Consider the following 26388-nt stretch of genomic DNA (forward strand, 5'->3'; position numbering starts at 1 on the left):
TTTGCCTCTCTTGCGAAGAAAGTTAATATACAAAGAAGAGCTTTTAACATCATATTTAGTGGATTCTTTTCTGAAATCACAGTCATGAGCAAAGAAATGGCCAAGAAACCTGGGTTTTCTTCACTTGCTGTCTCTGTTCACCTGGTGGAAGGCCAAATGAAGGCAGGTAACTCATCAATTTGGAAGCTAAGTCCCAGCAGGCTCTGTCCCAGGCCCTCCAACCCCTGTGTAATCTGGCAGTTCTCAAATGCAGGACTGGAATTTAGCATTGAGAATTCAGTTTGGGATTTATTTCCAGTGGGCTGGAAATTCATCAGACGTAGGGAAGATAGATAGGACAAAAACTCAGTTGGGTTAAATCAGCCTAGGGAAAATGCTGGAGTCGTAAGAGGCTTCAGGTTAAAAGGTGTTCTGTCCGAAATGATGACTGACTCGCACAGTCGAAGATTTGGTGTTAAGCGCTGCTGCTGCTGTGCCAGCCCATGCTGAGGGACAGGCGAGCTAGAGGGTGACACAGTGCTTGCCTGCCAAGTGCTGACCAAGTCATACTAAGAAAGGATTAAAATCTAGCCATGTAACCATCAGACAGATATGACTAGGTGTGACGGCAGCCCATAGGAGGCAGTATGAAAACACATCTGCACATGCCTCATCATTACTGGTAGGAAAAGAGGAGTTTTCACAGGACACTCTCTGGAGAGTTTTCCCATTAGCTGATTTATAAAGAGAAAATCTTTCATTCTACAAATATTTGCTTGCTGACCATGGACCAGCAATGGCAGGGCTGCTGTCACTGAAGTATATCAGTATGTACGTTCTCACATCCCTATACAGTCATTTTTTTTTTTTTTTTTTTTAATTTTTATTTATTTATGATAGTCACAGAGAGAGAGAGAGAGAGAGGCAGAGACACAGGCAGAGGGAGAAGCAGGCTCCATGCACCGGGAGCCCGACGTGGGATTCGATCCCGGGTCTCCAGGATCGCGCCCTGGGCCAAAGGCAGGCGCCAAACCGCTGCGCCACCCAGGGATCCCTCTATACAGTCATTATTAATCAATTAAAATAAAAAACCCAGAGTGTGCACAGACTCTGCTGCTCCAGAAGATAAGTGCGACATTCACCCAGTCCCTGAAACACGCAGCAGCAAAACTTTCTACTTCCTCCCTAACAGACAAGCAGAAGACAACTGTGACAAAACCCTACCCTCACTGATGCTGCAGCACTTTAAAGCTGCCATGACAAAGAGAACTGCAAAGCCCTGAGCAGCTTTGAAAAGAATGGAAAATCCCTAAGCAGGTCTCAGTGGTGTCAGATTCTCTAACAGGCCCCTTAAGATGCATCCTCAAGCCTCAAAGGACCGGTACTTTTAGTCAGAGTTTTCAACATTTTGTGCGGAATAAATGTTTTTCTTCTACAGTTGGAGAAACAGCTGGCTGGCTTTTGAGAACCGAACTTCCTGCCAGACCCTGTCATGGTTCAATACTGCTAGACATCTAGAAGCCCTATACATTGATTTTCTCTTGTCCTGCAGACACATGGGAAAACATTCATCCATAGCATTTGGACTGTCTTCCAGAAGCCTCCATGGCTGCTGTGAACAGCTGTTCACTTCTGCACACAAGAAATGACTGACATGAGACTCTGCTTCATGTTCTGGCTCCATGAGGAGTATTTACCATAAAGGGTAGTGAGCAAAGGTTATCACAGCTGCTGCTTCTCCGAAGCATCTATAGTACAACCTGAAGCACCTGCCTTCTCTACTCAGAGCTCACGTGGAGCAGCACCCAAACTGCTGAGCTGGGGCTGTCTGAGCCTCTGATCAATACCTACCAGTATGGTGAAGCTGTGTTCTGGTAGCATCCCATACTGTTGAACGAGCTGCTCCCGGGTCTCACTGGGGAGCTCAGGGAGCTGCTCCCGAATCCTTGTCAATGTTGATCACTTGCTGTGGGTCTGCGCCAGGAGGCAAAGACGCAGTGTCATAGAGCAGCAAGGGAGGCAGGTTGGGTTCGGGCATAAACCTAGGCAGAGAGGGAATATGGGGTATGACTCAGAAGAATTAGGTTTAATAGGAAAACAAAAAAAAAAAAAACAAAACAAAACCCTATCCTTGATATGAAAGTTTTGTCTCTAGATGTCACATTTAAATTCCAAATATTTTCTAGGCAGCCTGGGTGGCTCAGCTGGTAAAGTGTCTGACTTGGGCTTAGGTCATGATCTCAGGGTCCTAGGACTGAGCTCCGTGTTAGACTCCCTACTCAACAGGGAGTTTGCTTGTCCCTCTCCTTCTACCACCCCCCACCCACACTCATGCTTGTTCATGCACTCTCTCTCAATAAATAAAATCTAAAAAATAAAAATATAAAAAAGTCCAAATATTTTCTAATGTCCCAGAATATCAATTCTTCCTGTTTCTCAGGAATGAGTCTCTGTACAAGTGTACACAGCAGGTCAGGCGATCGATCACCAGACCTGCCCCCTCCGTGCTTATAAACTATGGTGAGTGAAAAAGGTATAACACAGGGTTGATGCTACACTGAGATTTATAACCGTGGATAAAGTATATATTCACAAAGACATAGGCTGGGAAAATTAGGACCAAATGAGAACAATTTACTTATTAGGTAGAAAAATGACTTTTCCTCATTTAAAAATTCTTACCATTCTTAGCAGTATTTGTGAAAATAAATGAAAAGTCAAAGAAAATGAAAACTTTCTTTCTTGAGAAGTGGAATAAATAGATTTTGCCTTAAAACTATAGAGTCAAAGAGAGAAGGATGAGTAAGTGGAGCACAGGGGCTTTTTAAGACAGGTATACTACTGCCTATGACACTGTAATGGAAGATGCGTGTCATCATCCATTTGGTCAAAACTTCCAGAATGTACAATATAAAGCGTGAGCCCTGATGTAAATTATGGACTTCAGTCAATAATAAAATCTCAATTTCAGTTCGATTGTAACAAATGTACCACACTCTTTGTGGCATGTTTGTGATACACGCGTTTAGTTTGAGTTTTCAACATTTCTTGGGTAATACATGCAAATCACACAGCAGTGCAAGATGTTATTAGGGGTGCTGTGAGGGGGAGGTGCAGCATCTGGTATATACCAAGGAGTACATGGGAACTCTCTGCTGTCCCACTGCATGTAACGACTTTCCCTCTGCTCCATTCCAGCATCTAACATTTCCTTTCCACTTCTACTTGTCAAAGGGCTTACGCAAAAGCAGGATAATGCAGAACAAATGGTAGCACCAAGGTGAGAGATGAGATGTACAAACAACCCATCACCTCAATTCCGAATCTGTGCTGTGAATCAGTCTGACTTCTGAGGGCATGAGAACACCAAAGGGAGGGTTCCTGAATCCTGCCTGTTTATTCCATGCTGAGTGAGAAAGCAGCATAAAAGGAGTAGGGGGGCAACACTGGAGACCAAAGATGTTCTTGGGAAGAACAAACTGAACCTAGAAGATTATAGTGATTAAAAGAGTCTTGACTTTGACACTCAAGAGGAGCCCTTCAGGGGAGGTTCACACTAAGGATTTAGAAGCTTCTTTCCTACATCACAATGCTACATTTGTTCCTCAGTGACAGCAAGAGCTGCGATTTGCAAAGGAACCTGAACCATGGGCTAATCTCAACAACTTTGTTGCTTATAACTTCCTTCTTTACAATCTGCAAAACTCAATGGGGAACAAACAAAAGGCTTAATTTACTTTAAGCCTATTCTTATTATTTGCTTTACTTCTAGATCTCATAGTAAGTCCAACTTGTTTAATTTATTGATTAAATAGTATCACCCGAGGTGTGAAGGGAAATGGCATTAACATGTGCATCTCTTTTTTCTTTCCTCTCAAGGATGTTTAGTGTGTTACCGAATTTGTAACTGAATATAAATATTCTAGGCCCTTTCTTAGCTCAATTATAACAACTCTCATGTAGGAGTGAGTCAACAATGTCTTCCAACAGCTGAAGGCACTCTGAAGTTACCAAACCAAGAAAACATTCTTTCTCTCAGGATACATGTAAAATAGGAAGTCTAGGCTTTCCGTCATGCAACAATACAAACAGAAAGTGCTTTCTAAACACTATCCAGGTCATTATGTTACTCTGCAAGTGGATTTGAAATTTGCCCCAAACCCAAAAACATAATGGTATTTTGACAAGAGGAATAACCACCTGTAGTCTTGTTTTCCTTCTTTGTCCCTCATCGGGATGGTGCACCTATGATAGTTAAACAGGAAAACATTAAACAAACATAGCATGCAGCATTGCCCAGCATATGTGCAAAGGGAAGTTTCCCCTACCAATAAGGGACACAGGCAAATTCAAGCTCTTCGACCTTGGAGAGATATTCACATGACTACATCAAAAAATATTAATGCAAAAGAAATATTCAGAATGATTTTTTTTTTTAAAGAGAAGAAATTGCTTCAATGTTTCTGGCTTCTAACCAGCTCAAACTCTAGTCTTTTGAGCTTCTTTCAGTTTTCTGCTAAAAGCACAAAATCCTCAAAATTCAGAGTCAGAATATTAGAGTCAAAGTTATCAAAACAAACATAAAAGGGTAACTCTATAACCACCTCTATGCTTTCTTTACCTCTAGCTTGAACTGGTAGAGCTTAAGTCTGATAAAATTTAAGGAAGTAAAAATTCTGGCCACAACGTGGTAAACTGGAAGCTATACTGGAAGTATTTATGCACAAGTCTAGTTCGGTTTTAACCTCTTACCAGCCCTTCAGGGTATAATATCCTGTGGCGTACAGTATTTTCTTCACTGTACTAGTGAGGAAAGCTTTAGTGCAGAGGAGTGAGGTACTTGCTTCAAGGTCACGTGGCAGGTGTGAAGTGAACCCAGGCTGGAGCCCCACCCACCTGTGTGCAAGACGCTTGTCAATGCAAACTCACCCCAGCTTGCAGTCAAATGAGCGAGTTTCATTCAAAATTTCACGTCCGTTCTCAAGTTCGTTGATTTGTCTCTCAATTTCAGAGTCTAAGACAAACAATAATTTTGGATCATATTTTGATTTCTTTCATCCAATCAAGCAATAATTAGAAATCTTTCTCAATCTTTAAATTAAAAAAAAAAAAAACAAGAAAAAAAAAAGAGTTGTTTATAACAATCCTTCCTTTATGTGCTATCTTCTCTTCTCACTGCTGTCATAGGACAATGGTACCGGAAAGGGCCTTTTAGGAAGCTCTGCTCCCTCACTTTCTGAGAAAGCTCAGGTTCACAGTGACCCAGTCCAGTTTACAGCTCTTAGCAGCAGGAGGGCTAGGAAAATATCTAGGCCAACTAACTTCAGATACAGAGTTGCTGCCTATCAAGATTTCCTATCCAGGGACGAAGGATATACTTCAAGGGGTCTGGTACCTCCTGAAATTATATACAAAATGTGAGTGTGTGCATTTGTACATTTTTTGGAGACAGAGTCCAGAATTTTCGTAGGGATCTATGACCCCAAATGATTAAGAGCCACTGCTTTATGCCATGTTTCCTCATTACCCAACAAGGCACACTGTGGTAATCAAAACACAGACACAACTGTTAAGCTGCTGAGAGCTGCTTTAGCCTCCCCCCAAAACTCCTCACCCCAGCATGTACCACCTTCCCTCACCCAAATCCAAACTCTTTTATCTGAGCTTACAAGAAGTAGAAACACCAAAATGTGTCTTCCATCCCACCCCTCAACTCCAATTGTCTCTTTGATTGAAATCGGATAATGGCTACTAGGCATGATGTAGGGAGAAAAACAAGATAGAAAAATCATGGGCTTGGAGAATTAAGCCCATCATAGTAAATCTGTGGTTCTTCCTGTCTGAGTCAGGACACAGGAAGAATTCTGTCTTGGGGAGGGGGGTCCTCCTTCATAAATCATTAAGAATAAATCTACTTAAAATCTTGCTGCCTTTTTTTTTTTTTTAAGGTTATCATCACCAGCTATTGGAATAATGAATTCCAGAATACTTACTAACCACAGGGTGAAGTGGAACTTTCTTCCATTTGTTCCAAGCTTCCACTTCACAAAACTGGGCTGTAAGGGTATCCTTGACCCAAATCTTTCATGGCTTCATAAGCATGGACCATATCTCCTTTTACAGACAGAAGAGTCCATCGTCTTTGGTCCATTTATAGGTGGAGACCTTCCCTTACACCCCTTTCCCTTATGTAAGTTATCCTCGTGACCATGTTAGTGCCCTTTTCCTGAAAATTTGTAGACTCAAAGCATCTTCACTTGAGGCTGATCATTGCAGGTTCGGGATAAGGTTTTATGTAAGACCAGAGAATCTTTTCTGCATTGTTTCCAATACTTTTCTCAATAGACCCAGCACTCTACTAAACACACAGCAATGCATTCATTCAGTTGTCTTGTGTTCTTAAATGGTACACTTGAAACTCTATCCCATCCCTATATTCTCTCTTCCTCTCCAGACACTTTTGGTTTTAAAGAATATTTTTAGTTTTCTGAGATGTCTTCATAGTCAGCAATCTCTATGGGACTGCGTGGATGTTTATCTTGCTCAACTGTTCTATTTTAATTATTATATTTGTCAACACCTAAGCACCCCCAGCATGTACTCCAATAAGACCCAAACTCAAGGGGTGTCTAGATGGCTCAGTGGTTGAGTGTCTGACTTTGGCTCAGGTCGTGATCCCAGGGTCCTGGGATCAAGTCTGGCATCAGACTTGAGTCCTGCTTCTCTCTCTGCCTCTCATGAGTAAATAAATAAAATCTTAAAAAAAAAAAGAAGACTCAAACTTGATGATATAGCACAAAGAATCTATTAGTAAAAACAGTAAAAAGCAGAAAAACATTCTAACCAATTAAGTCAAACTATGGCCAATCTATAATAAATAAACATGATTTGATAAAGTTCACACTGGTCAGAAAGAATGTGGTAAATGGAAAAATAGAGCTACAGCATTTTGTAGATCCTCCCTTTAAGAGATGGAGCCTATTTCTCCTCACCCTGAATTTGCTCTAAATCCAATTCACTTTGAATAGAACGTGTTGGGAGAGACACTAGGAGAGTTCTAGAGCTCTGGACTCGAGAAGCCTTGAGGCCTCTGCCTTCTTCCCCCTGGAATGCCCCTTGGCCCCTTGCTTGCCCAGGGTAGGCAAGCAAATGAAGGACAACGTGGAGAGAAACCTAGCTGACCTCTAGCACCAAGGCCTCAACTTGTGAGTTAGGTCATCATCTTAGACCTTTTGTTTCCAGTTAAGCTACCAGCTTCCAAAGGACATGAATGAGTGGAGGCAGGATCTAATCAGTAGAACTGCAAAAGCTAAAATGGTTAACAAGCCACCCCAAGCCACTGAGGTATGGGGTGGCTTATTACAAAGCAATAGGTAACTGCTACAAAGAAGGATATTAAAAGTTAACAGCTGACATTCACCTATTGCTCTGGCCAAGAACCTGGCGCTGTTCAGATTCTTCACTTCAGTTCGAACACCCAAAGGCTCTCCAGGATGATGCACAGATATATTAGCATCCACTCTCAACTGGCCCTCTGGAAGAAGAGAAAAAATACAACTCTTTAGAAATTCTTTGAGGCAACATGGTCTCTAGGCAAGCAATATCTACTTTCACTTGCTGTGGAATGTGGTCCCGAAGCACATGGCTGGTACTTCAGTCCACTTAAGAGAATTATAGTCCTACGGGATCTGAGATGTGAATATATGTGTGTGCACATGTGTGTGCACCTGCACACATGCAAGAGAGAGGAGAAACTCTGGATATACCAACTGGAGAAATCTAATTTCTTTTGTGCCAAATTAGAAAAACAACACTGTTAAAATGGAGAATTACTCTGCAGTTTTATCCTGAGTTTTTATTCAGAGTGTCAGAGCTGAGCTGGGCGGGAAGGCATCAGAAATGATCATCGGATAACCCTACATAGCTCTCCAATGGAGAGTGGATTTCCAATAGTGATCCCAGGAGATCCATGAGAGTCCTTGAGAATTTGCAACTCAAGGGCAAGGCTGGAAACCTGGGTTTGTCTCTTCCTCTTTCCTCTGGGTACTATATTAATCTCTTCCTTCTATAAGCAGGACTCTGAATCCTTCCTGATTGCTGTAAGGATCTGCTGCTGCAGACAGTGCTGTTATGAAGGGGTGAGTCTGTGGAAGAACTCAGAGGGGGCCACCCCCATTCTGGGAGGATCTTCTCTGACCCAGAAAGCCCCTTCAGATTAGGAACAATAACCCCTAAGGAGACAGGTGGTTTGTGGAGAGGACTAAGAGGCTCTTGAGAGGAGAGAGAAGCAAAATCCTAAAAGACAACTAAGGAGATGAAGATAAAAAACAATCACATTTTACACCCCACAAAGTAAAGTTTAAATTCTCTATGCTCCAATTTCATTTACAATTTCCAAACGGAGCAGAAGGAGAAGACAAAATGTTGGACTTTTATTTTCCTAGGTGAGTTTTTACATTTATTTATTTTTTTTTAAGTTTTTTTAAGTTTTTTTTGAGTTTTTACATTTAAAAAGAACCTGCCAAACCTAAGAGTTCTGACAGGCTGAATAAATTCATTTTCCCAAAGATTCCGCAGCAAAATCATATTAAAATAATGAAACAGGAAATTCCATGCCAAGAAAGTCCATGGTTCTGGTATCTGTTGCTCCCTATCCAAACACTTAGCTGTGGGGCTCGACCTCCTCCAAGCTTGAGACTGCCGGCCGCCACTGTCTGTCCTACTGTCTCCACTTGTTCCCTCAGAACAAAGGATGAGCTCCCCCACTGTGCGGCCCCAACGCCACCCATGCTGACTGTCAGGGCAAAGGTGCTTCCAGCTCAGAAGTTACTCTATGTTTCTAGCACAGACTCCTCAACGTTTTTGACAATTTATGCTTCCCTGAATTTCAAGAAGTCCCAACTATTCCTGACATCATTAGATTCTTAGTCTGAGAAACCGGAAGTCATCTGCCCTGTTTTCTTTCCCCTCTATATCCAAACAGACAACTGGACCCTGTCAGTTCTTCTCTTCTAATGCCCCTCCTATTTGTCACCGCCTCTCTACATCCACGGCTGCCGCCCTTTCCAGAGGACTCAGAACTTCAGACCAAGTTACAGAACTGCACCCTGACTTCTACTAAAGCAAACCCTCCTTGTCCATCTGGCCAGAATATTGCTGTGACTTTCGTCCGGCTCCAATGTGGTTTTCATCTTTCTCTTTTTTTGCTCAAGGGCAGGGCCGGCTCCAACTGGACCATCTAATCTCCTCCGCCTGGTATTGAAGAGCTCTCACCCGGATTTGGTTGACATGACCCACAATTTCCCACTACTCATTCCATGAGAGAACCTTCCTGCAATCAAGGGAAGGCTCTGATTTCTCTATACGAGTCCCTGCCCAGTCTGCTGGCTCCAGCACCTCCTCTTCATGAGTGTTACTGTCTCTTCTTCAGCCTCTGCTCATCCTTCAGGGTCCTACTGTAGTGTTACGACCTTCCCTCCAAGAAGCTCTCATCAATAAGCCTCTCTCCACTGGTGGCTCCTCTGAACTATGAGAAGAGACACAGTCAATACCACAGAATTTAGCACACGACTACAGTCTATTTTGAATTAATCTTACCTTTAAGACCAGAATGGAAGGGTCTGGAGGGGTACACCCAGGTTTCCAACCTCACCCATCTTCCTGCCCCAGAACATCATTCTTTCAGCTACCTCCTCTCTTCCACATCCATCATTAACCTCACTTTCTCCACAGTACTTCCAGTAGAGACACATGCAAAAGTACCTCTCGTGAAAAAAACGAAAACCTCAAACCCTGGTCCCTTGAGCCCCACTCTTCCTCCATCAGTTACTAAGCTATGGTCTGCCCGCCTTCCTTTCCAGCAAATCCTCTCAAACACGTTTTTGCTTGCTCGTGGCACAGCTTGTTTCTACTATCTCACCTCCCATTTGCTCCTAACCTCTCTTGGTTTCCATCCTCGCCTCTCTGAAAATGCCTCCTCAAAGTCACCAGTGGCCTCCCTCCCGGCTGCCAAATGCAACAGACACAGGACCTGATCTGTCTTCACCTCCTTGGACAGCCAAGCAGCATGAAACATACCAACTGATCTTCAACTATCTTCTTTTCTCAGCTGCTGTGATCTTATATATTCTTGGTCTCCCCTCCTACCTCCATGGACACTCTACTTCCATCTCGTTTGCTGGTGTTTGCCTTCCCATCCACTTCAGGACCCTCTTCTTGCACTCCCTCTGTAGGGGCAAGTGGTTTTAAATGCCATCAATGTGCTGATGACTCCTGAATTTCTCTCTTCTGCTCAGACCTCTACTTAGAGTCTCATACTTACCTCCACCATCTACTTGACACCTCCACTTGGAGGTCTCACAGACACTTCACTTTCCAGAACTAAATCCTGATTTCCTCTCCACGCAGCCATTCCTGTCTTCATCTTCCTAGCTGCCAGTCCATAGTGCTACCTAGTTCCTCAAGCTTCTTTGAAGACATCCTTCATTTCTTCCTGCCCCTTAATTTCTATACCAGCCTGTTAAAAAATCCTGTTACTTCTAAAATCTACCTCGAATCTACTCATCTTAATCTCTCCATCCTTACCAACACCACTGTGTTCAAAACAACATCATCTTTCATCTGGACCATGGCAAAAACTTCTAACTAGTCTCTTTGTTTCTACCACCCTTACTCAACTAAAATGCACTTTCCACAGAGCAGCCAGAGTGGTTTTCTAAAACATTAGACTATGTCAATCCCTTGCTTGAAAGCCCTTCAATGACTTCACAGTACACTTGGGATGAAATCCAAACTTCTCACTATTACTGGAAACCTATCCCTTGTCTACTTTTTTTTCAGTCTTACTTGATGCCACACACCCCTGCCTGTTATCCTTTCCCTACAGTGGCCGTGTGTTACCTATGTTACCTCAGAATATTCTAAGCTTTTCCTCATCTCAGAGACTTTGCTTTAGCTTTTCCCGAGAGTGCTCACCCCTTAGTCCTATGCTGGCTAGGGCCTTGAGTCATCCTTTAGGTCTCAAATAAATGTCACTTCCTCTGCCAGGCCCTCACTTTCCAACGTTATTCTTTATCATGGCATCCTGCTTATTTCCTTAAAGCACATACCACTTTATTAATGTATTTATCTCCCTCATAGATATAAATTCTACGTAGCAGGAACAATAATGTCTTTTCCACTGCTATATTCAGAGTCTAGAGTTGGATCTGGCACTGAGTGTTCAATAAATTAATACCTTGTTGAACAAGTCAAAACTCTGGTATTTTCCTAAGCAAAGAGTAGGCAGATTGGTTACCATCTCACCAAAAGAGCCTGATCAGTTTTAAAGTTCTGTCTGAATAGGATTAATCTACAGCTGGAATCATCTGAAAGGCCCATTCAGCTCAAAGGAAAACTCCCAACGTATGCTGAGCTCTGCTCAACCAAATCTCAATTCTTGGGAAACAACTTTTTTTGAACTCAGGGAACCCTGAATTGGGCCTCACTTGCTTTTAAAAATGAAACCATCATTCACAATTTAGAATTTTAACTTGGAAAGGAATAAAAGCATGAATTTCGGTCTCTCCCAGAGAAGGCCATACATACTACATAATTGAGAGGAATCATTTAGTATCCTGCAGTGTTGAAAGAGAGTCCACTAGCCTGGATTCAAATATAGTACCAAACATTAACAAAAGATATTCTACCCAGTGAAGACAAAATACCTTTTAAACAAATTAAGCTAAATTGCTTCAAGTGCACAAAAGACTTACCAGTCAGGTTTACTTCAATGCATTCTGCAACACTGAGGGAGGGCCTTCATTCACACATCATGAGAATGCTATCAAACTCAATTTCTACCCTCCAGAAGCAGAGATTTGTAACAGCAAAACTAGAAAACTATACCACTGAGCACAGTGATATGGTACAGCTACATATTTTTTTTCTAAAACACATTCACACATCAGAAATATAACATCAGGACAGAAAACTGTTTCTGTAAACAGCAGGGGCCTGAGGATTTAGAGAGGTCTGTTAAGCTATCTCATTCTGATCACTGGAAGCTCTCCAGGACTTAAACAAGTTCTGACACTGACACACACACACACACACACACCCCAAATTTTACTGAATGTATTTCACAAAGCTTATTTATCCAAAATGAGTGGAGATTCTGTAAAAGTAATACTATTTATTATTGCTAATAAAAGCAGCAAACGCTTACTGAGCACTGGCTTTTTGTCAGGGCCTGTGATAAGTTTTAGTACTTTATCACGTTCATTCCCTACGATATAGCTTTTTTTTTTTTTTTTTTTTTTTATACGATATAGCTTTAGACAAAGCCACTTAGACATCCTTCAGGCATTTCAAACTTAACACATACAAAATGGAATTTCAGATTTTCCCACACAAAGCCATTCCTCGCCCAGTCTTCCCCATCTCAGTACACAGTGACACCACAACCAGCTGTCCCAACTCTATCTGATTTCCTTTCCTCTTCATTTTCTTCCTTTCCTCTTCCATATATCTGGGGACTCATTTTATAAATGTGGAAAGTGAAGCTTAGAGAAATCAGAATCTCTTGCCTAGGTTCTTTGGCTAGAAGAGGGTAGGATAGGGTCCCAACCCAGGTCTGGGACTGCAGCAGCCTCAGCACCCATGCTCTGCCATCTTGCTTCTCTAAATTGTCATCTATGGCAGTTGGGACACTGTGGTGGCTGCCACTAAGAAGCAATATGATGTAGGGCTTACAGAAAGGGCTCCCGGACTCAGACACACCTGAGCTCAAATCCTAGCTCAGTCACTTCTGGTGGGTCTTGGGCAAACAAGCCAATCTCTCTAAACCTCAGCTTCTTCACCTGTACAACAGGCGTAATACCACCTACCTCCCAGGAATACTGTAAGGTTTAAACAAGATGATAAATATTTAAAAAAAAAATGCTTAGTGAGAGTGAGGGGTGCCTAGGTGGCTCAGTCAGTTAAGCATCTGACTCTTAATTTTGGCTCAGGTCACAATCTCAGGGTCCTGGGATGGAGCCCAGCATTGGGCTCCCTGCAGTGTGGGAATTCTGCTTGTCTCCTTCTCCCTCTGCCCCTCCTCTACCTCTCTCTCTCTCTCAAATAAATGAGTCTTAGCAAATAAATAAGTCTTTAAAAAAATGCCTAGTGAACTGATGAGCACATGCTAAGTATTCCAAGTGACAGACATCATCACTGAAACACTGAGAATATCTACTCCAGTACACATTCAACTCAACAGCCGGCTTTGAGAATCTCAAGAGTGGCAAATGTCCGCTGAGCAGGAAATGACTTCTGGAACCCAGGCTGAGTTGATCCATGCTCATTAGCAAAACTATCAGGAACTCACTCAATCACAGGCCAGAGCAATTTAAACTTTATTCCAAGAGCACTCTGGGGGTCCACTGTCCCTTCTAGGGTAGTCCTCAGTTCTCAGGATGCGGTCTCCCATGCCAACACGGCGGTCCTATGGTGGTGGGACACAAGGATGAGCAAAGGGGTTGGGGATGGTAACAGCACAAAAAGCTGGACCCCTGCAGACTCCAGGCAGACTTTCCCTCCCTACAGTACTTTAGAACAACCGCAGCCACTCTGTTGCTGCGCTAGAGGCAAAGCTGCTGGATTTGTATTTAAAAGCAACAAAAAGTGTCACAACAAATGAGATTTAATGAATCCTCTCAGCTGTCACTGACTGATGAGTTCTTGCCATTATGGTTTATCTCTTGGCAAGGACCCAGATGGGACTATTTCTCAGCTAACAGGTGGCCTGTTTATTATTCCATAGGTTTGCGAGGAATCACAGACATTTTGAGGAAGAATGGAATAATAAAAACTTTTTTAAAGCAATAGAGAATCAACACTCAGTGCATAAGCGGATAACCATCCAACCAGCCCATACTTCACTTATGTTATTCATTATGTGTGTAAAAAAAGCAGCATGAGCCATTAATGTGAACTGGAGAGTTCTCTTACTCCACAACACAGCCTCACTTCTATATAGTAAACCTGTAGGCAGCTTTTATGCCACTCATACCCATGTGGTTGTGTTATCCCAGTCTTTTGTTTAAAGAACATAGCAAATAGGCAAGTTCTGTCTCCAAATTCAACTTGTACCAGGACTTCGATGTTACAATTTGCTGCTTGTAATGTGTCCTATGCAACAAATGTGGCATTACAATTTCAGAAGTCCTTCTGTAACACACAGATGTATTGTATGACATAAAAAGGTTGGCAATTATTATTATAAACCAACAGGGAGATGAATCATCATCTTCAACGGTATTTACTGGCATCTATGATGACTGCTTTACAATGGTTAATTTTAATGGGTCAACTTGACAGGGTGATAAGGTGCCCAGATATTTGGTTAAACAGTCTTCTGGGTGTGTCTTAAGGGTATTTCTGGAGGAGAGCAACATCTGAATTGGTAGACTGAGTAAAGCAGACTGCCTTTGCCATTGTGGGTGGGCCTCATTCAATCTGTTGAAGGCCTGACCAGAACAAAGGTAGAGTGGGAGGGAATTTGCTCTCTCTACCTGCCTGCTTGTCTTCCAGCCAGGATACTAGTCTTCTTCTGCCTTTGGATTCATTTCAAACTAGAACTTGCACCACTGGCTCTACTGGTTCTCAGGCCTTCAAAATTGGGCTGGAGTTTGCTTTCTTGCAGCCTTCTCACTACAGATCATGGGACTTCTCAGCCTTCATTATCACATCAGCCAACTCCTTAGAATAAATCTCTTTATCTAGATACATACATATAATTTTAACATATACATGCACATATACACACATTCTATTGGTTGTATTTCTCTGGAATATTCTAGTACACCAATGTACAGAGGTACGAATTAACAACTGCAATATGCGGAATCTGTATCTTTTCTTCATTCCTGCCTTTCTCAGCTCAAGGAATGCTCTGGAGTGCCAAGAGTTTTTTTTAAAAGCCCTGGGAACAGAAAATAGGGGGCAATCAAGGGAGAGGCTAGCTTTCAGGGACTTAAGAGTAGACAAAGGAGCGCTAGGAAGGGGCCATAAGAGTGAGCCCTTAAGAAACTGAGTTTGACCAACGCTTATAATTTTATATCCAATTTGCAAACACCTAAAATGTATAGTTTGCTTAGCCTCAATGGCACAAGTGTTTCTTTTGTTTGATTTTCTACTACATTTCTAATGAACTGAAGATATTATCTCAAAGTTAAAGTTTTGTGAAATCATAATCTTGCCTTAGACTTGATATAATTTGACTTCAGCTATAGCTGGATGAAAATTCACAAAATAAGAGAGACTCGAAGAAAAAGCACCAAGTAGCAACTAAATGCTACCTACACAGAAACTCACAAATTCAGAGCTATTCTGGATAAATATAGTGTCTTCTGAGATAGATGAAACCATTCAAACACATTATTTTACTGATCCTCACTTGGTGCAAAACACCATTTGGATATAAGAAATCAGAAGAAAATATCTAGGCCTTAGAGTGTTAAAAAAAATAAAAAAGAAAGAAAGAAAAGAAAAGAAAAAGACAGAAAAACAAACAACAGGCCCAAAGCAAAGTCACCTGCCCTGACTACTGCAAACCAAGTTTCAGCCTCTCCTGGGAGCCTTCACCTTTATCCAGCTGACCTGGAAGTTCCCAATCAACACTAGTGAGGGTAATCTGCATAAGAGACCCTCATCTTCCTCATAAAGAAATGAGACCCTGCCTGAAACAATTCACTCTCTGCTAGAAAACGTCCCTTTTCACCCCTTCTCTCTATTAAAGCCTACCATTTTGTACAGCATCTTGGAGCGCCTTTCTACTTGCTAGATGGGAGGCTGCCTGATTCATGAATCTTTAAATAAAGCCAGTCTGATCTTCAAATTTACTCAGCCGAATTTCTTTTAACAACTCCTAATCTCATATTCCTGGGCTCAGTGCCTCTGCGCTGTTGTTAGTGTGTTTAGTTTTGACCAGAGGTTCATTAAAGAATCCAAGGAAAACTCTAAGGAGAAAACAAAAACCCCAGAGGTCTGAAGGCTGACAAAACACCATAAACAACCCCAGTGTAGCTGATACAGAGAACAAACCTCCAGCGAGAAGAGATATGGGAGGTGGAAAGAGAGAAGGTAAAAGAGGGGGGACACAGCCTCTGTGGCTTCTACCTGCCATATTTGCCTGGCTAGGTCCCCAGGGCTTGAAGTATCAGCTGCAGCTCCCTGACGGCTGTTGCTGCCTCTTCTCCGCAGGACATGTCAGGCTCCAGCACCACTTCCAGAAGGCCAACTCCTACCAAAGACAAGGCAGAGTTACCTGATGGCAGGTCTCCAATATGACTGGCAGATACATTAGGCTGAAGCCTCAGGAAAATCCTGAGTCACTGATGGGCTCTCAACATGGGCTCCAGCCTTTGAATGGTTTCTCCTCCCCATCACGTTTTCATTGTTAACTTTGGTTCTTTCAACATCTGCTTGAGATATCAGCTACTGAGTCTGTGACTAGGTGGCTACAATGTTCACACTTTGGGGGTAGGTCATTAGCAAACCCAAGGGTGATCACAGTCCAGTCAGCTGTGCCAATACCAACGCTGATATTTGATCGAGATCTGTCATACTCTTGGGCCTGTTTCCTCAACTGGTTTGGGAAAACTCTAGAGGGGAAGTGAGGTGGCCAGAGGGACAGGAAGAGAAAATCTCTGAGCCTACCTGCCCTGTTCAAATCAATGAGTGTCTGAGACCGCAGCTCATCGTGGAGGCTTTTGCCACTGTCTTGCTCCAGCTGGATCTGCTTGATCCTCGCGGTCCTCGTGATCACCTGACTCCGCTTCTTCCCCACACAGACACTGTACTCCAAGCTCCCATTCACAGCAATTGGGAGTCTCTGTTGGGTAATTTGGTAGCCTGCCTGCAAACAACATGCGGTACACAGTCACTAGGCCATAAATATAAGCTGAAATCCAGTTCATTATTTCTTTTTATGTCACGAAACTATAGACTTACTTAAAAATACAACACAACAAAAGAGAAAGGGAAAAAGCAGAGGAAAATTAGTTTATGCACGGCGCCATAATTTAGCCTGGCCTCTTCTGGCTTTTCCCACCCTCTCCCTTACCTTCCCTGAACCTCCCCCACCCCCAGTAATGATGCAATAAACAACACAAATCCCATCTTCCCTACCCAAGTACCATTTTGGGGAATAACAATAATCCCATTGTCAGAGGCCTCTAAGAGAAGAATTTATTGTTTCCACTTAGCTCATTAGCCTAAACCCTGCATCTGATTACTGGGCTCTTGACAGACCCTCCTTATTAGGAAGCGCTGGCTAAGCACTCTGCCATCTACTCTCCGCACTGGCAGACAGCAGTTGCTAGTGCACTGAAGCTTGTTTTGTTCCTGCTCCTGAAGCTAACCAGTCATGCCAGCTGCTCTCCCTGACCCAACAACTTCCCCCGTTTCTCTTACTAGAAAATGCTCTGATGCTCATTCGCAGCCAACAGAAAACACACAGTACTAAGATACCGATGGATGCTGCTAGGACTCCCTCACCTCCTTCTAAGTAGAAGACGAGTGACTTTTGAATGCCCATAGGCATCAATACCCCGTAAAGAGATGGGAGGTCTATTTGGAGAACTGGATGACACAGAGGGGCAGCCAAAGCAGCCGCAGTGCTTCTGGAGTTCTTTACACCATTTAATCCTCTTCATGACAACCCTGAGAGGGGCATGCGGGCACGGAGGGGGTTAAGTGCCTTGTCCACAGCCACAGGGTTAGTAAGTATCCATGTCAGGATTTGAACACGGATGGTCTGGCTCCAGAGTCTGTGCTCTCAGCCACCAGGCCAGCATTCTTCCAGCTTCCCTTGCATCAGAATCATCTGGCAGGCTGGTCAAAGCAGACTGTGTGGCCCACCCAAAGAGTCTCTGATTCTGTAGATCTGGGGACAGCGCCTGAGATTTACATTTCTAACAAGCTCCCAGGAGATGCGATCCTAGTGGCATGGGGACCACACTTTGAGAACCACCCCGGTTAGGCCAACTCATTCTCTGTGCTGAAACAGCAAGTCTCAATCTGTAAAAATTAAACTCTGAACCAGGCTGCTGAATGAAACACAGGATGCTCAGTTACACTCACATTTGAATAAACTGTTTCTGCAGATAAACAAGAAATACTTTCTTAGTGTAAGTGTGTTCCACATAATATCTGGCAACACTAACTCTGGTTATCTGAGCCACCTGGGCCAGAGAGAACAGAAAGCCATAGGTAATTAAAACATCTCATATTCATCGCATAATGCTAAGTCTCCTACCTTTACCAAACTGATTATCATTCTCAAAAGACGGGGGAAAACGCTGCTTCATTCCCTTCATCCTACTAAGGAACAGAATTTGCTAAAGGCTGGCAGCCAGAGGGGAAAAATGGTAGCAAGCAATTGGAGACATAACGTTGCGGCTGCATTTTTTATTTAATTCTACTTCCACCCTCACCCACTAAAGATCAGCTCATCCTCATCTTCAGTTCAAGGAGGGTGACGTGAAGCAGTATCATCACTATCCTTTTTCTAGATCTGAAGAAAGGGCACACTTACTCTCAGAGGCTCAGATCAAATGAAATATTATTTTGGGAAACCCACTGGACGTGACAGTTTTGGTTCAGCTCAACATCAAGAAAAACTGGCTCTAGTTCCCACTTGCCTCTCCCAAAGAAGAAACTTTATAATTTTAAGGAAAAAGCAGGTTAATATTGGACCTACTGCACAGCCAATTACTGTTGTTAGTCGAGGCTTCTGGTTCATGTTTCTGCTTACTATTGTCCACTTACTCGCTCCTTGTGAGATGACAGAAATGTCCCTGGAGGGGACAGTCCTATTATTGGTAACTTCGACTTCAAAGAGGGAAGCTATCACTCTGTCTCCAGAGCTACAGTCTGCATTCACTGTTGCATCAGCCACAGAGTTAGATGTGACCTCGCAGGCAATTAGCACCAAACACCACGGCTGGACTGAGCCTGAGAACACTGGCTTCTACTCCCTGTTCAATTATGAGGGAGCCAGCAGAAGCATGAGGCTAAGCAAGGAGTCAGCAATCAGGACAACTGCATCCAATCTAGTAAACATCGGGGGGCACCTGCCTTCATCAGGGCCAGGCAGAGCCCCCCGCTGGCAGGGACAGAGCTCCGACTGGAAACATGAGAGGCACAGCCCCCTCCCCCGCACCAACGGCGCCCCCCTCCCCAGCTCTGAGAACTTACAGAGGGCAGGCCACAAAGCATACTTACAGGGAGGTCTGCATAGAAGTAGTGCTTCCTGTCAAACAAAGACTTCTTGTTTATGTGGCACTTCAGTGCCAGGCCTGTCATCACCGCCGCTTCTACGCACCTCCTGTTGAGAACCTATGGAAGCACGACACACAGCTCCTCTCAGATCCAGGCTGAACAAATGCTTCTCCCACACACTGACATCCTCCCTGAATCTTCAGTTTGGCCCTCCAACAGGCATTATCTCTGGTTCTCTGTGTGGGCAGCTCTGGTTCACAGGCACGCTCTGTCCGTCTGGAAGCGGGAAAACTTTACGGGAAAAAGAGGATGCGCGCAACAGGTGGGTCCTACAGGGCACTCCGCGAACTGCCGCATCGTGATGCCTTCCTCCCAGGCCCTGGCATCAAAGTTAACAGGGAGGGACCTGGAAAAGCTCAGCAGAGTGGTTACTACGTGGAATACACTTAACCTCCTTCCCTGTGCGAGCGGAACAAGGAGCTGGTCGGAATCCAGAAGAGGTCCTGGTTCCTGAGAGGAGGGTGCGAGAGGCAGGCGGGCGGGCAGCTCACCAGGCCGCCTCAGCGAGGGTGGAAACGCTTCCGCGGAGAAAGGAGGAACTCCCAGAAACTCTGGAAAAAAATGTTTCTGGAGAAAGGGCCATAGCCATTTCCTCACCGGCTGGGAAGTGTGGCCCGCCTGCCCCCTCGCTTTCAGTCCAGGCCTGGTGAACTCGAGAGGGACAGGCCTGGCGAACTCGAGAGGGACAGGCCTGGCGAACTCGAGAGGGACAGGCCTGGTCCCTCGGGGCTGCCGGAGCTGAGGTTCCTTCTGGATCCCACCCTCCCCCACTTGCAGGAGTGAATGACCAGGAAATGGCTGGCCAGCTTCCCCACCCAAAAGGAGGTGAACAACTTTTAGGAACTTTGTGGGCTGGGACGTGGAGGTCTAGAAGATGGCTGAACACTAGAGATAAGGAGAAAGATTGCGTTCTGGGGTCAGACAGGTTCTGCTACGGTACGTATAGCTGCGCGAGTGGAAGCCTCTGTTTGCTCATCTGAGAAGCACGGATTTAATATCTACCTTGCGGAGCGCATAAAGTAACGGCCAGAACATCTACTCCATAGTAAGAAATTAATAACCAGCTCATTTCCCCCCTCTGCTTCGGGGAAATTTCTGAGGATGCTGTACTTGCTAACGAAACACACTTCTATTCTTTATTAGAATATCCATGACGTTCTTTAGTATATTTGGTATACTCTTTTTTCTGTTTTTTTTTTTTTTTTTTTTTTACATAGGGCTTTCCAAAGCCACCATTTTATTTTTAGCCTCACACCAACACTGTAGGGAAGGAATTTGTATTATTTCTGTATTTCAGGAAAAGAAAAAACTAAGACCCAGAGATACCAAGAAACTGGCCCAAATCACAGAGCTGGCAAATAGTAAAGTTAGCTCCAAAGTCCAAACATACCCTTGCCTAGTGAGTGACAAACAGAATCCCTGTGGTTAGGGACCCGCTCTCCAGGCTGGAATGAGTGTGGCACCCCAACACAGGAATGGCTTGTTGATCAAACACGATTTTGAAAACAAATCTGTACAACAAAATGTAAGAGGCAAAGAGGTATCTCTCCTTTCTGCAGCATACAACCCCCAGAAGACACCCCAAACAGCAAATCTACCTCCTGGTAGCATCATCACAGGCCTTCTCTTTAGAAACCCGGTTATAAGATGGAGCCATCTCACAGCTTCTACTTGGACTTCTTCATTCTGGGCCAAGCAATATTGTCAGCTCTGCAGGAACAATGGTTCTCACGAAGAGATGTGTGTGTGTGGGTGGGTAGGGGAGGGGGTGGACAGGATGCTCTCATTATTGACGTTTTCACTTGCTCACGTTTGGTGTTTTCCTGGGCAGTTGTTACCACAAGACAAACGTAGCCGGCAGAGAATCCTGTCAGCTCCCAGCCTGGCGATTCGGGTCACGGCACACAACAACGCGGAGCTGGGGTCCCAGCCTGGAGCCCTGCCCCTCCTGAGCTCAGTCACAGCGTGCACTTGCTGTAAACTGCCGGTCTCGCTCATCTGTACCAGCTCTGGCTTTAGCACTCCCACTGTTTTTCCAGCCACTGTTTGCTCTCTTGTCCCTGTCTGGTCTGCCCCTCCAGGGGCCAACCTGCTTCCTCCTTCTAGGCGTGAAGAGAACCCAGGTGTGTGTTGCTTATTTCTGCACATGCGTCGCTAACAAACTCCCTGCGCCTGGCCCTGCAAGGGAGTGAGGGGTTGGGAGCGATCACAGACTCCCCCTGTGCCTGTGTGCACAAGAGGACATAGGCACTTAAGAAACCATCAATTTCCGAAGAATAAGAACTAGGAAAACACATAAACATTACAGCGATATTGAATATACTTTAATCTTTTTTTTGATGATTTAGAAGACTTGAAGTACCTCAGGGTCAGAATTATAAGCATCAATCATCACCATGCTATCGTTGCACAGAGGGGCTGGTAAATAGAGAGTGCCAGTTAAAAGAATGCCAAGAAAAAATAATTTATTATGATCTTAGTCAAGCTGCTCATGACAGATGGAGGTCCAGGTCAGCATGTTCTGAGGATGGGATGCAGAATTGGAAAATTCAACTTGGTCTATCTTTATTCTGAAAAACTTTTTAAGTGTCTATAAAGTACTATAAAGTACTAGATGTTAGGGACACAGTCCTAGGTAAATAGGACTCTGTTGCTGGCCTTCATGAATCTGCAGTGGAGACACAAACCCTCCATCGTCTCCGACATCTTTCTCAAATTCACCTTCTATACTAGGAAGATCTTGCTAAAAATGCAAGTCTTACAGCATTCTGTTGCTTAAAATCACTCAATGGCTCCCAATGCCCACATGACAAAGGCCAAACTTTTCAAGATCCAGTTCCCACTTCTATCTCCAATTTCATCTCGCATCACCACCACTTCCCCAACATATGGTCCATCTCCTATACAAACCATGCTGACCTGGGGATTCTCCCCCTTCTCATTCCATTCAAAATCTACTGAGATGTCACCAAACCTGTGAAACTTTCCTTACTATTCTTCCTGTGTACCCCTCTGATCTTCTACACCCTTCCATTTGTGCTAGTATTAACACTGGACTGAATTTATTTACATATATTTCCAATAGACTAATTTTCAGGAGGATGGGAATTATCTGTTCACCCTTGCACCCCTGAAGCCCAATACAGAACTGAAAAGTAGCAGTGCTCAATTAATGTGTGTTGAACTCAAATGAAGATGGAGGTGACGGATATCAAGGCAAGGTTTCAGAGAGGCAGTGATGTCTCAATCTCCTCTAAGGTGTTACTTGCCACCTGCTAGCCTTCAGACTTGTTTCTGAACGTTTCCTAAATCAAAAACCAATCATTTATGATGTGATCAAAGAGGTAACTTGAAAATTAAAAGACTTATTAATCTGGCCCAAAGAAAGCATGTTCCAGAATTTTCTTTGCAATTAACATAAAGTGACTACAAAGGATCTCAGGGTTAGCCACAACAGCTTTCAGGCAGAAGGAAAGCAATAGATCCCTGGAACTCACAGAGCACATCTTTCTCAACAGAGTCTTAGAGGAGGCTTCACTTTGCCTTCAGGAAATGATCAGCAGTGAGTATTTATTGCACAGCAAGTATGCTACGCACAACACATACATCTGCCATTTAACCCTCTCAGTAATCCTAAGGCAGACACTACTACAATCCTCATCTTACAAATAATGAAGGGAATCATAGAGATTAAGGAATTTGCCCAAGGTGACCCATATAATAAGTGGCAGACCCAGGAAGTCAGGCGCCCAGAACTCAGGCTCTCAATTACTACACTCCGCCTTAAATCTTCAAAGAATAAAGCATTTTACTGAAGCTATCAAAACTGCTAACATCTGGCCATAACTCTAGAGTAGCAACTCAGACCAAATTCCACTGTGGATAATGTAAGGCAGATATTGTTTCTAACATCTCCTTCACAGTGTCTATCTCGGTCTCAGATGTTCAGCTCCTGGAGAGCAAGCACTGTGTTCTCCTCAACTTGTTAAATAATACACAGTCTCTGGCATGTGAAACATTTGATACTGAGTGGACCTATAGGTTTTCTCCATTAGCAGGGGATGTTTTATTGACAGACTTCTGAAATCCTTAGATGTATAGTGCTACTCATAAAATGATTTATAAAATAAGCGAAAAGGTTCTTCTATTTAATTACAAGATAAAAGTAGAGGTAGGAGAAATGTGCATCAGACCTCCAAGGACACACTGTGCTCTGATTTGAGAAATTGTCTTCTAGTTTTAAGACTTATTTAGCCTGACCAAGCAAACATCTCCTAATCTCTGAGTACAACGGACCATCATTTAATGACAACTTCTAACACACACTCCCCTCCTCCAAAAAAAATCATCAAGCTGCACACATTCTGCTTCCTTAGTATATATTGACTTTCTCCCCTTCCTCTCAATCCTCTGGTTTAATTCAGGCCTCTATTCAAACAGCATCCCCTTCTGCACCTAGCAACCAACCAGGTTTCTCTCCCTCCATTCCAGTCCTCTAAGATCTCCTTCACACACCCATTCAAGAGCCACCTTTCTAAAGGGTCTGTCCATGCATCTGTCCATGCTTAAAACCCTTCTCTACTACTTTTCATCACTAAAAGGATAAAGTCCAAGTGTTTGGTGGAGTCTTCTATGTCCTTCATGATTTAGCCCCTGACTACCTTTCTGGTTTCCTCTTCTTCCACTGTCCCTAACTCCACAGACCCTCATGCCAACTTGCATTTGACATGCTTTTGTACAAACTGCTGCTTCTGCTGGTAATGACCTTTTTTTCTCATCTGCTTGAGCAAGACCTTAGCCCCTGGCAAGGAATGGATGTCCACCACTACTGTGGTCTAGGTATTCCCTCTTCTCCAGCTCCCATGCACTCTGGTAAAGCACTGTCTCCTCAAGCAGAGTGAGCTCCCTGAGGACAGTCAAGTCATTTTATCTTATTCCCCTTTGCCCCACTTCCTAAATCCAATACCAAGCTGATTAAACATTAACTGAGGTAATGAATAACTTAACATTCCCTTTATCAACATCCAAAAGACTGTAAGCTATGAAATAAAAGCAGAATTGTTCTATAAAATGTGTATGTCTGGAAAAAGAAACTCTTCTTAGTATGTAAAACAGAATGAATTTGATACAAAGACTTTATTATACAGATGACAGAAGAGTAGAGATGTCACAGAGGACATGTGAGGCATTTACAAGATTTTCAACAGCAGGATGCCACTCCTACCCTTTGTTGGAGGGGTGGGGTGGGAAGAAGCAACGTTACCGGAGCCAGGGCATGGGGGCACCCAGAGGACCCTGGAAACGTGGTGAACCTTTCTCCTGGGAGCTGGAATCAGGGACAATACCCAGCCACTACCAGACGGGTTGCCAGGAAGGGAAGAGAGAAATTCTTTATGGCTTCTTTCCTCCCACCTCTAGTCTTTCCCCCTGGCCTGGGGCATCAGGAACAAAATCACCTCTGTGATACTCAGTGGAGCAAAGGAATGATAAGGTGTGATATAGGGACATGCAGACCCTACTGCACAGAAAATACATGGGTTTTTATATTCACTTCTGTGACTTTTTCTTTTGACAATAGCTAATTAATAAAAAGATGCCACTCTCAAGTCCGTCCAATCAACATAAAATTGAAAATTCTGTGGACTCCTTTTTCATATACTGGGAGCCAAAAATTATGAAATGCTAGCCAAGTTTCTAAGGAACATTTGTGACAACTTGGGTTGGAATGAACTCTAAGTCTACATTAACCATTAGGAAAGGATTTGCTAAGCAAATCAACAGAATGAAGATTACAGAACCTACTGAAGTCAATACAATATTCCCTAGAATGTTCTAGAATTCTACTAATTATCAACAAATTCTTTTACTAAAGTCAGCCTCTGAGACCTATACCAGGAATATTTTGTGATGTAGTTCAAATAAATCAAACTGCCTGTCTTTCAAAACAGTCTAGAATTCACACCATTTCTCTCCCCTTCCTCCTTTATTCTTAACTAGTGAGCCCATGGTGCTATGATCCCCAAAGTTAGTCCCATAAGTATCAGTACCTTCTTGAAAAATTGAGGCAACATGTACAAGACTCGTGTACTGACTGAAAATCCAGTTAACAATTCTTTTGGAGCATTAAAACAAAGACCATAAAGCAGTGTTTTATAAAAAGCCCAAATGGCAATTATTCTGTGAAACTAATGCTATCTATGACAAATCTGATGATTAAGATATAGCATTGTAAATGCTTTAATTTATGGAGGGGAAGTAATTAAGATTGATTAAGTAAAAATAAGGCAGTAAAATGGGCCTTTATCTTACTGCTAACCGTAAATTTATCTCAAAGCATGAACTCCTTCTAATTCACATTCAAAGAAAAAGTTACTACACAGATAAATTTTCATTATGGTAGAGAAAATTGTTGTCCCATTTCCTCAACCCCACATCCCTTCTTACCACTGAGCTCTTTGATCATCACTCAAAACAAATACATACACTCTTGAGCTATGAAAATTAAACTTGAGAAAACTGGTTAGGTAAGATAATTTTTTAAAGTGAAATTTTAGTATCAAAAGTTACTAGCTTTATGCAGATATTAAATATTTATAGGGATATGTCCACATAAATACATGATCCTCATGCCTAAACATGGACACTGCCTAGGAGAAAATGAATGCTGTATTTTCTCTTTTGTTTAAATCCCTCTTTCACATTTAATTAACATTTCATATATATATATATATATATATATATATATATATATATATATATATATATACATTCTCAAATATCCACTTCTCAAATATCCACTTCAATGTAATATATATATATATATATATATATATATATATATATATTCATTCTCAAATATCCACTTCCCAGGAAACAATTCTTATTTAAATAAAGGGTATGGTTTGGCAGTTTTCACCATTTTCAGCTCCAAGACTCATCTTTATTCTCTTGTACCAATTCCACTCCCTAGAACTGGTCAAGATCAAAGGCAAGGATGTTGTGTTGGTCTAAGTGCCCGAAGGCTCACTCTCCTCCGCTGAGATTCCATTATCCTCTTGCCTATTGCCCATGCGGCAAGGTCAGGTGGCTAGAGCCGGTGCCCAC

The 26388-nt window shown here is 43.1% G+C and overlaps 1 protein-coding gene across 1 annotated transcript in view; it reads right to left on the minus strand.

Moving 5' to 3' along the window:
* The window catches only part of GATB (glutamyl-tRNA amidotransferase subunit B), a 90456-nt gene that overhangs the window by 36843 nt on the left and 27225 nt on the right, over positions 1-26388 (minus strand). The window contains 9 exon segments of the mRNA XM_038559026.1: positions 1831-1926; positions 1928-2021; positions 4180-4224; positions 4909-4993; positions 7400-7513; positions 16120-16138; positions 16140-16243; positions 16660-16858; positions 19228-19341. Of these exon segments, the coding sequence (XP_038414954.1) occupies positions 1831-1926; positions 1928-2021; positions 4180-4224; positions 4909-4993; positions 7400-7513; positions 16120-16138; positions 16140-16243; positions 16660-16858; positions 19228-19341 (870 nt within the window).

This window comes from Canis lupus, chromosome 15 (genome assembly GCF_011100685.1).
Source record: "Canis lupus familiaris isolate Mischka breed German Shepherd chromosome 15, alternate assembly UU_Cfam_GSD_1.0, whole genome shotgun sequence".
NCBI lineage: Eukaryota > Metazoa > Chordata > Mammalia > Carnivora > Canidae > Canis > Canis lupus.